The sequence below is a fragment of the Teleopsis dalmanni genome, chromosome 1 (assembly GCF_002237135.1).
Source record: "Teleopsis dalmanni isolate 2A chromosome 1, ASM223713v2, whole genome shotgun sequence".
Lineage (NCBI taxonomy): Eukaryota > Metazoa > Arthropoda > Insecta > Diptera > Diopsidae > Teleopsis > Teleopsis dalmanni.
In genome coordinates this window covers 155,695,375-155,707,246 of record NC_051846.1, presented here as the reverse complement: position 1 = coordinate 155,707,246, position 11,872 = coordinate 155,695,375, and the positions used below count along the sequence as shown (strand labels likewise).

Below are 11,872 nucleotides of genomic sequence, written 5' to 3'. Positions count from 1 at the left end.
TTTATTTTATTTCAAATAAACTTGGGGGAAAATAACATAATTAACAAACAACAACAACAGTAATAACAACAACAACTGAACACGGCAGAAGATAATTTAGGTTAGTAATCAGCAGCGGCGTAGAAAAATTCAATGTGTACATGAGTAATAACAAACTCAACACAACAACAACAACAACAACAACGACAATAACACGAACAACAGCAACAACGCAACAAATAAGCGCAGCCACAAGAACTACAATAAGAAATGTTAACTAAAAAACACAACAACAAAAATTACATGTAAATAAACTTGAAATTAAAGGAGTTTTTTTTTTGTTCGTTATGCGCCGACAAGAAAATAACAAAAGCAGATTCAAAATAAACGATCACGAAGAAAAATCGTTTAAGCCAAAACACACAAATAAGATTAAACAAAAACAAAAAAAAAAAGAAAGAGTCAAGCAATGTAAACAAAAACGATTTTAACGTACGGAGAGAGAGAATGAATGAGAAATAAATCATTTAACATAGCCGTACTGTATAAAATGATTGCATTTAACAGAAATTGCTTAACAATTGTATTGCTGTAAAGCTGTAAACTCATTTAATGTAGAGAATTTAACAGAATAAATTATAACTTATGGTAGCCTTGCTGCGCTACTGTTAAATAAACGGTGTTAAGCATTGTTAAAGATTTTCTCAGTAAAATCTTTAAATTTGCGTGATTTAAATTAAATTAAGTTTACAAATCACGTTTTCTCAAAAGAAAAAGTGAATAAGTGAATAAGATTTGTATTTTTTTAAACTATTTTTAAAACTTATTTGGCTTGGTCACATACAACAGAGTTTCCATATTCGAATTTACTGAAATCATTTTTGTAATGCATTTTCATTCGTTCAATGTATAAATAAAATGAGTAACATATCATATAGCAATACAAAAAAGATGTTATATACAAATATATATATATATATATATATGCATGTATATAGATACTACTATTTCTACTAACTTAGTTGATAGTTATTTATATTTTAATATTTACATATATTTGTTTTCGCACTTTTATTGTCTGAGTAGTTTTACACTTTACCAGCCAAGCCTCTCTCCATAGTTCATTATTTCTGTAAAACTGATGCACTCTGGTCATGCAACAAGTTCACTTCACTTCACTTCACTTTACTTTACTTGGATTGTAAGTTTATGGTGTTTGCAAAAGAAAAACTGTAAAAGTTTCACCTAAAAATTCAAAACATTTGTCTTATGGCTTATGGCGGCTGGCCAGTAGCTTTGTCCAGCTGTCGTCGTCCATTGATGCCAGCAGTAATTCATGTGAGTGGTGAAGGCGAAATTACTTTCTCAAGCAAATCTCAAAATGAAATAACCAGTTTAGGAAACTTTAAACAATAACTTAAATAAAAAAAAAATGAATAATTTTATTACTTTACAAGCACAAGTAAATGATAATTAAATTCTAGAAAGTACTGAAATGCACTTCAAATTAAATTTAATATTTTTATACAATAACTGCCAAATGGAATTTTGAAAAGTAATTAATCAACCGTCTTTACGATTTTGATATAAAAAGTAACTGTAAAATTAGTTAATAGTATTTGGGGGGAATGTTCACGTGATACTGCAATTATTGATGAACCATTATATCATGCTCTATCCATATTACCTTAGAATTTCTTTCAACTTAGCTGTATTCAGGAAATTCTTATTTTTTTTCAAATCGCTGCTTGAACGAACATTCTAATTCATCGATTTCTGCTCTATCCATTTTAGTGTAGGATTTCTTTCACTTTAGCTGCTTCCAAAAAAGTTTTAAACTTTTCTAGATCTATGTTTGACCGTTCTGAATTTTAAAGTCATTTTTTGTGGAAAATTCTTCTCATAAATTACATAATAGTAGAACATTGTTTAAGAATGTCTTTCTATGTTTTTCATAAATAATCTAAATGAATCGGTTTTCGAAAATCTTAAACGCACCTTATGCTTATTTAGAAACCAATCATTTGAACCATACAAATAACGCAGATGTTTTAACTAGAAATAATTTGTATTGGTTGTACTGCTAGTCGCAGTTGTGTTACTTTTAATTTTTGATTACACTTCTTACATTAACCACTTCAAACTTTTTATTCAAATTCAATTAATTTAATCTCTTCAATGGACAACTGGGCTCAAAAAGTTTTCGCAATTGTTTACATGCTAGAAATTTCGCACATATGCTAGAAATACTAGAATTTTTTTGATTTCTTTAAATGTCATTCAAGTTGGGATCTCTCTTGTTCAAATTTATTGTAGTGAGCGAACTTGAACATGCTTATATTCAAGAGATGTCATTCAAGCGAAATTTTTGAAAAATAATGGTGTTTACGCATGCTTACTACTACTAAGTAGTAAGTATTTTAGTAGTAAATATATTAAGATCGTAACAGAGAGATCTTTGAAATTTTTATTGAAACTAATAATTGTTTTTAATGATGAAAACAGTTTCTTTACTAATCAATCCGATGAAATTAATAGCACAAAACTATAAAGTCAAATTATGTATATTAATTAATTAATTGAAACTAATAATTGTTTTTAATGATGAAATCAGTTTCTATCCCTCGAAGATTTCCTAAAAATCTTATTTACAACAGTTAATAGTACGTTTCAACTGGCTTTGTTAGACCAGTTAACTTACTTAAGATTCAAAAGTTTCACCTACAAATTCAAAACATTTGTCTTTTGGCGATTCAAGCAATCTCAAGTTAGCTGGCCTAACAAAGTCAATGGAAACATACTATAAGATTTATGTTTCCGAGTCCTTCATTATCGATAGTTTACCACCCTAACCAGATTTCCAACGTTCACAAGAATAATGATCTATTTTCCCAGGAACGAAGAAACTTATTCAGCTATAACAACTAACAAAATTTCTGTTATCACTATATACCTTTTGCTCAAAAACTATCCGGATTTTGTTGTTTGTTAACTCCTCCTTAAGTAATAGACTTTTTTCAAAAAATTTTTTTTGTTGTGTTGGTACACCCTTTCTTGACATATGGTACAAATTTGAGCGCCATCCTACCTCAAGTGCATTTAGCGATTTTTACTATCGAAATTTCTTGTTTTACAAACGCGGCACCATATTCGCCAGATCTGGCGCTGTGCGACTTCTTCCTGTTCCCGAAACTCAAATTGCCCCTTCGTGGTAATCGTTTTGAGTCAATTAAATCGGTAAAAGAGAATTCGCCGAAGGAACTAAAAGCCATACCTGCACGGGCCTACGAAAAGTGTGTCGACGATTGGGTTCAGCGTTGGCATATGTGTATATCTTCAGAAGGAGCATATTTTGAAGAAGATAAAATAAATTTGGAATAAAATTTAAAAGTGTGTGTTATTTACAAAATCCGGGTACTTTTTGAGCTGGAGCATATATCTTCCGTTTTAAATTGGTCTAATTTTTTCTCCAAAACAAATCTTAATTCATAATTAATATGAATGTAATTAATGAATATTTGAGTATCATTTCTTACAACCAGAATAAATTTTATTTATAGATGAAATAAAATTTAACTTACAAATGAACTGGTGATTAATGTTTTTTTATTTTATAAAAAAGTTATTCATGGAATTTAGTTAATGTTGGATCGGATCGGATTTCGATTCATTTACTTCTTACACTTCAAAACACTATTTCGCATTTGATTTCATTGACACCTACCGAACATTTTGTGTGAGATAAAATTTTTGGTTTTGATTTGTGGTTTCAAGTGTGATATCAATATGTTAGTAAGTATGAAATATAAATTCATATACACTTATATGTAGGTAATCATTAGGTTTATTCCTACTACGAGTAAGTGATAAAAAAAGTATATAATACAAAGTATACAACAACCAATAATTAAAAGAATTTTGCGGTTAAAGTAACTCGCTTTGCTTAGATTTTTGAATGCGTTTTATACTATAATTTGTGTTAATTCTGTTTCAATATTTAATATTTTATATCGTATTCTGTATCGTTATTAATGTAAATATATACTTTATTTACTTTACATAATTTAATGACTGATTTAATAGAATTTTTCTAAGAAATGATATTAAATACAAACAAAAATGTGTCTGAAAATGTAAAGTACATTTTTAGGGTAAAAAGTTTTTCTTTAAAATAAATTAAAGATTTTATTTCTTTAAGAAACAATGTTAAGCTAAATTTTGTAATAACTGCAACTAAGTACAATAAATTGAATAAAAGAAGTCTTTGTTCTAAATTAATATAGTTTAGTGACTGCCCACTTCTGTACTTAAAATATTAAACAAATTATATAAATTATATAAATAAATATAAATATATTTATGTGAACGAAATTGACGTAATCGTTTCTGGATATAATGCGTCATTCGATTCTCTTTTGACGTTCAATTCCGTCGTTTAATTCAGATCATTAAATTCTTGAAAGAATCCTATTGTTACCTTAGAGTTATATTAGAAAAAATGGTCCAGTAACTAAATTAACACTGAATGTATTTTGCACATCCATTTACGTAGAATGATAACGATTTTGTTTTTCCCCCCCTCCAGTTATTCAATAAACAAAAAAATATGTTAAAGCACTACAACTATAGACTAAATTTGTAAAAGTTTATAGATCAGTGTTTCCTCAACTTTATCTATATGACATCACAGACAAGACTATCAAAAAATCCTATATTCCCTATAAGTAGCTTACTTTTTTTTTAAGTTTTACAGGTATTTATTTATGTGCGACAAATTTTACTAAAACCACTTATTTTTTGATCTGACTTCGTTTCGCGATTTTCTCCTTCAAACACACCATTTGAAGAATTAAGTGATTGGTATTGTTGACCTGAGCCGTTTTTAAGAAAGTTGATGAACAGAATTCCACACAAATCTATCTATTGCGTTTTTGACCGCTTTGGGTTACGTTCGCCGACTGCCGTCCACTTAGTTGACTTCCGATTTGACTCTGGAGTGAAGTGGTGGATCCCAGTTTCATTCATTGTTAAATACCGACGCAAAATGTCTTTCTTATTTCACTTCAACAGTTCCAAACAGTTTTCAGAATTATCGACACGTTGTTTAGGTAAACTGTCAGTAAACATTGCACCCACTTCGAAACGAGTAATCTTAAATACAAATGTTCATTCAAATGCCGGCACACCTTCCTTTGAAATCTTTAAATTTTTAACTAAAAAATTTAAGTTTTCCTGCAACTTCACTTTTCGGTTTACCAAAACGATTTTGGACTTTTTTGATGTTATCCGGTAGCACCACCTCTTTCGGACAACAACTGTGTTCGGCATGATCAGTGTTTACACGTCCGCGTTTGAAGTCAGAGAACCACTTCTCTATAATTTTTTTTCAATGGAGCAGAGTTGTGGTAGCACATAACAAGCCAAATTTTTGCTGGTACAGTATTTTTTCGCCTCAGAAAATAATGATGAATCAAGACACATTCAAGAAAATATAAAAAATAGCGTCACTAAATCAGATATAACTAAATGAGTAATCGTTCAAATGTCATAAAATATATGTTTGTTCCGTTATAATTTAGTTATAATTCTTCCCAAGTCGCTTCGTTTTATAAATGGTGATTATTTCTCTCGTTTCTGACACCCTTTTTATGATAAGAAGCGAAACAAATCCAATCTTTTCATTTAATATTAATCTTATTATATAGATAGACTATTTCCACTTTATCTTTGTACTATACTGTGTGTGTTTATTCCATAACATTTCGGAAGTTTAAGATGTGATCTTATACTGAAATATCCCACTCTATGTTCGTACAACTGATGTAAAACAAAATTATATGATCGTGCTATCAACAATCGTATTGCTAATTAACAATAACTAGAGTTCTTAGTAATATTTCTGGAAAAACAGTTTTGTTTCACTATTGAATTTTTACTGAAAATATGACTTAGCTTAAAACTTTTTGTGTAATATTACTCAATATATAGTCACCCATATTTTAAAATATTCTAGGAAATGAATTTCTCTCAAAATGTATTTATCTCTAAAATTGAATTCCTCTATTCTGAATTGTTTGGATGGGGACAACTGTTTCCTTAAATGAAAAAATTTGAATTTTTTAATTGCAGTTTATAATGAATACTTTAAGTAATAAACTTATTTATTTTATTTTTTAAATATTTACACAATTTGTTTTTTTCTTAAATATAATAAATAAAGTAATTTTTTTTATTTATTAATGTAACGATATTGAAATTATTTATATATTTACTGAAGTTTGAGTTCTTCGATTTCCAAAAGTCGACGATTTATTCTAATTTCGTCCTCAATTTCGATTAACGATAGAACTGTTTTAGTTCTATCATGTTCTGGAAGCTTTTTCCGCAAAGCTTTTTAATAGAATGGTATATACCGATGCTTTCTTTATGATTATTTTTCAGCATTTGGATTAACTGCAGCAGTATTTGTAATTCCATTTTATTTGCATTTTTTTGCTATATGTAAATAACCTAATTAAATATATTCGAATAACTAATAAATATTGGTTACTTACATATTAAATTTAACTCTTTTTATTTAATTAATCTCCCACACAACTTGCTTGGAAATAGTTTTGTACGAAATAGCGAAAAAATCTCCCAATTTATTTCATAAGGGGAAAATGGGAGAAGAGAAAAGACCCCCCATTTCCATTATATTCAGAATAGGGGTAAGTAAGTTCATTATATTTTAATTTAGCAATAAAATATGCTAGTACTCGTAATATAGTTAATAGATCGAATCTGTTGATCATATACAAATCATAAAATAGTTAGGAAATTTCGATAGTCATAACAGTTGAAAAGCTGAAATGCTTTCGATGACATTAACAATTATTTTTTTTAAATGCTTTCGATGATATTAACAATTATTTTTTTAAATGCTTTCGATGATATATAAATTAATAACATTTTTTTATTTACATAATTTTGCTCTATGTACTACTGTTCATCCCCTTTAGCTAAATATTTATGATTTAAAAACTATCAATAGATTCTTTTAAATAATTATTAATTCAATTATTATTACTTTGTCTTCTCAAAGGCATATGGGAGTCTGTAAACTCAGATCCTCTTTCTCTTTACAAATCAACTATCTGAAACAAGTTCCTTTGTTAAAAACTTTACTACACACAGCTTCAAGCCAAGTTAGTTTATGAGATTCTAACTAGAAAATATATTTACGAGAACTCCATCCAGTTTTTTTTATTATAAACAGATTAAATTCAATCTTTCTAGAATTATTTTATTAGAAAAGCCTAAAAATATCTGAAGCACATTTATGTCAGTTGCTGATTTTATATCACTATCATTTCCATTCCGTAAAGATTTCGTCATTTCAAAATAACCTACACGAAACTAATCATGTCAACGGAGAATTATGTAAATAACAAGAACTGCATGATTTAATGATAGTTCTTCAATACTGAATAGTATCTCAATCAATCAATGATTGTATACCTAAAATACAGGATTCATCAGATAAATAAACTAAACTTTCGCAAATATTCTAGTTCTAACATTAAAAGAACTTACACTAAAAACGTATGTTATATACATTAAAAAATATAAGATTAGATTATTTAATTGAATTAAAACAGAAAATAGCAACTAACAGAAAAATATATAGCAAAATTGGAATACTTGCAAACAGCAATAGAATGTAATCAACCGGCAATTAACAGAATCTTGCTAAATAACAGAAAATTGTTATTTTTTATTTAAAAATAACGAAATATATTTTATGCTAATTACTAGTGTTTTGACTTTCGGTTTTTGGATAGTGTAAGATATATTAAATATACTAAATCTACTTTACTTATATGTGTGTGAAAAGCATATTCAAAAATACATATACAGGGTTGGCTATACTAGGTTAACCCATTTATTTCATAAAGAAAAACTCAACTTTTTGCTGTTTGGGTTTAAAATCATTTAACTTGGTGTTAGTAGATTTAATTACATTAGTTTTTGAATCTTCCTTAGCTTGCATCACGTTAGATGCTCAGTTTTTTTGACATATTGAATCATATTTCAATGTTTCGGTCGCTAAACAGCTATTTCCTAGCGCATGTTGGCCTTAAGTTCTTATAGCGACCTATATATATATAGCGACTTAATGTAACTCCAGAGGAAAGTCTTGCTGTGTCAAATCGGGCGAACACGGAGGCCAGTCTAAATCACCATTATTTTGATATAAAGCGAATGAGGAACAATCATAATCACCTAAAAAAAATCAATTGTGGGCCGAGCTGTATCAGATGATTGCGTCATCTTCTTGAAAACATTTTCACGAACAATCGCCATCAAAATATCATAATATACCTGATTGACGATTGTTGCTTTAAAAAGTACGCACCGGTGATCATATCTCCACAAAGTTCGCACCACACTGTAACTTTGTAAAGTGAAAGGGTTTTATGGCGTAATATCGTAAATTTTGTTTATTTACGTTTCCATTTAACATGATATATGCCTCATCACTCATAATCAGTGTTTGTTAAAAATCTTTCTGGGCTTTAGAGCGTTCGACAACCATTTTTGTAAGACTGACTTTTAAAGACGAAGTATCTTTAATCATTTTTCACCCCTTTGTTTTTTTGTCAAATTTATAGAGGGTCAACCTAATATAGACAGTGCTTTATATATTATTTATATATTTTGCATTCTAGTACTATCTTTGGATATATCTGAAAAATATGGAATACTGCAGTTCTTATTAGTTCTTACTGCTGTTCAGTAAATTATAAAGCAGAATCTAAGTTAAATATTTAATCTGCTGGCTAAGCCTGCTATTTATTTTCCATATTTAATATAATAAATTACTTATTCTCTTATTAAAATTACTATTTTTATGTAAATTTAGAACATAATATATGAATTTCTTTGGTTTAATTTATAAACAGCTGTTGATAAGCTAAAACATCGGAAAGATTCGTTTTTTGGGATATTTCTTTACTGTACGAAAAGATGGGTTCTCCCCTTATTAATATTCAAAAAAATGTATGCAGTTGTTTTAATATAAATATTTCTTTGTTTGTATATATGTAATTCACATAAGTAAATAATGCAAATATTATAAAGCAGTATTTTTCAACTCAAAACATATTTTGGATCAGTGAAATATTTAAAGTCTTTTACAAGAACCGGTAGCAACACTTTTCCTATAAAACATTGTTAAAGATGTAAATACAATATTTTACCGGTAATACTAGTTATGGTGTCGCTCGTTCCACAGCGCAGGGGTTAAGAAACTCTGATGTAAACTATCCATTAAAAGTAAATTATTGGCAATTAAAAATTTGTAAGATAATCTTTCATTTACAATTGTAACTTTTTGCGTGAGGTGATCCTTACTATATTCACTTAGTAATGAGAAATATTATTGCCTGAATTTATTCCTTTAGTAAATAATTTTTAGGTTTTAGGTCTTCCATGATGTATTTTATTATTATAGAATAAACTGAACTGTGTTTAACAAATTTCCAAAAATTATCGAGTAATTTTCAACTTTTTAAACATAATTTTTTATTTAGAAGAAGTTGTGAAATCTTGATATACTCTATATAATATACTGTAATAACTCTATATAGCTGTATTATCTTAACAAACTACTTTCTTTTATTATTATAAAAATATTGGTAAAATTGCTATCAAGCTTGGAGAAACACTTATTAGACCAAAACTGTCAAGTGTCTCATTAACAACATGAATATATATATTTTTTTTATCTTCTAACATTTACAAAACACATTCTTGCATATCAAACAATTCTAATTAAGTTTTAATTTTCTTCATAAAAAAATTTTTACAAACTATAGATAAAGACTTCATTATTTATTCTAAATTTTTAGTTTGATTAGGGAGGGAGCAACAACAGTGAACACAAATTTTTATCTCGCGAACTTGATTATCTATTAAAACAATTTATTCTACTAAGATTCATTCTCTTATTTCCCATTTATTTAGTCGAAAATGTTTAACGAAATCTTTAAATATTAACTATTAAGCGACTACGAAATATCGAAAAAACGACCAAAAAATAAAAATTGTGAAAGTAAAAATAAAATTTAAAAACTAAATAAAATTCAAATTTAAAACTTTTTTAACAATAAATGACTAAAAATTCAATACCAAGCACAAAATATAAAAACTGTTTCAATTTGATGCCAAAAACGATCTAAAAATTACTTAATAATTTATTTTAACGAATTTGCACTTAACTTGCACTTGCACCAAATATGATAAAATTAAAGTCATTGTTCCGTAGAGGACAAGGACCATCTGGTTCATCCAAACATTCCAATAATAATAGCAGCAATAATCGTAACAAATCACAATCGACAACATCACTAAATACGATAACTGATAACGAACAGCGTCAGCAGCAGCAGCAGCAGCAACAACAACAACACCAACTGCAACAACAGCAACAACGACAACAATCACAAACACCCACAGTAACAACGAAATTTTATCAAAAAGTTGATCCAGCCTCTGAGCGTGGCATTGATATAGGTGATGCTGAACTGAATAACGCAGCAATAACACGGAGCGGTACACCGGATTCAATACAGAGTTCACACTCTAATACCTTGCCACACAAGAAAACCAAATTGGCCGCTAAAAAAGGTCAAAAACAGCCAAAACAAGTACCAGTACTGCCATCACAAACAATACCAACGACAACAACAGCAACAGCAACTGAAGTAGCAACATTTGTTGGTGGTGCATATCAGCCAGCAACTGCATTTATAGCACCAACATCAATAGCTGTGCAGCAAGTCAGCAATGCTGATGTAATGACGACAATCGCTTTATCACCCGGAAATCAAAATTCCGCGGTTCCCACACTAACAGCACCAACGGCAGCTGCTCTCAATAATAACTATTCAGGAAATGTTGCTGCAACAACTACTGCACAGGCAGCAGCAGCAGCAGTAGCTCCTATACCAAATGACCGCAGCAATGATTTGTACCAGTTAAACTCAGTAATTGCCGCTGCTAATTACGAATATCAATTAATCAATAACGAGCAACAGCACCTTCAGTTAATAGAGGTAATAAAAAGCATAATATAACTAATTGTTTACTTTAAAATATATTGGCTAATAACATTTTTTGTTTCTGTTAATTCTCATCAAGGCTAACAGCAAAATGCAAGAATTGCAGACACAATTAGAGCAATTGGGACGTGAGAAACTTAGTTTGGAAGCACGTGTTTCGGAACTAATGCCGTACCAAAGCGAAGTGGGAAAATTGAAATCGGAATTGCTCAAAATGCAGGTAACATATATTAATTGATTATATATATATATATATATTTTTTTTTTTTTTGAAACAACTATCCCACACATTTTTATATTATCTCATTCAAAATCAATTCATATTATTTTTATATAAGATGAATTCAAAATAATGGTTACATGATATAGGAGTATTACATGTCGAAAGTCAAAAAAAAAAATAAAAAAGATCCTTTATTTTATTTAAAGCTTCGAACTGGAACCGAAAAAATCGATATTTTTCGTCGGAGCGAAAATTGGAACCGAACGGATATTTTTTTTTTTGTTTTTTTTTTTTCTAAAACTTCTGGTTTGAAGCCTAGATTGCATTGGGAGTCGTGTGGGAGTGTTTGTTCTTTTTGGATTTTGCCAAAAAAAAAAATGGTTTGGAGTTTAGTTTCAGTTTTATTTTAAATCTTATTTCTGTATATAAAAAATAACCTGATTGGCTCGGAAATTACAGAAGCTAGTGAAGTTCCAGAAGTGAATTCTATACCGGTTAATGATGGTGCCGCAAAAAGACTTCCGCTCTAAATACGCTGCTAATTAGAGGTGCTCCAATAGAGGCT

At 29.1% G+C, this 11,872-nt stretch overlaps 1 protein-coding gene across 1 annotated transcript; it reads left to right on the top strand.

Moving 5' to 3' along the window:
- Positions 1-10,125: 10,125 nt before the first annotated feature.
- Positions 10,126-11,322, top strand: LOC119666520 (ataxin-2 homolog). Its single transcript, XM_038075802.1, has 2 exons — positions 10,126-11,078; positions 11,164-11,322. The coding sequence occupies exons 1-2, from the start codon at positions 10,260-10,262 to the stop codon at positions 11,320-11,322; spliced, it is 978 nt and encodes a 325-aa protein (XP_037931730.1). The 5' UTR covers positions 10,126-10,259.
- The last annotated feature ends 550 nt before the right edge of the window (positions 11,323-11,872 follow it).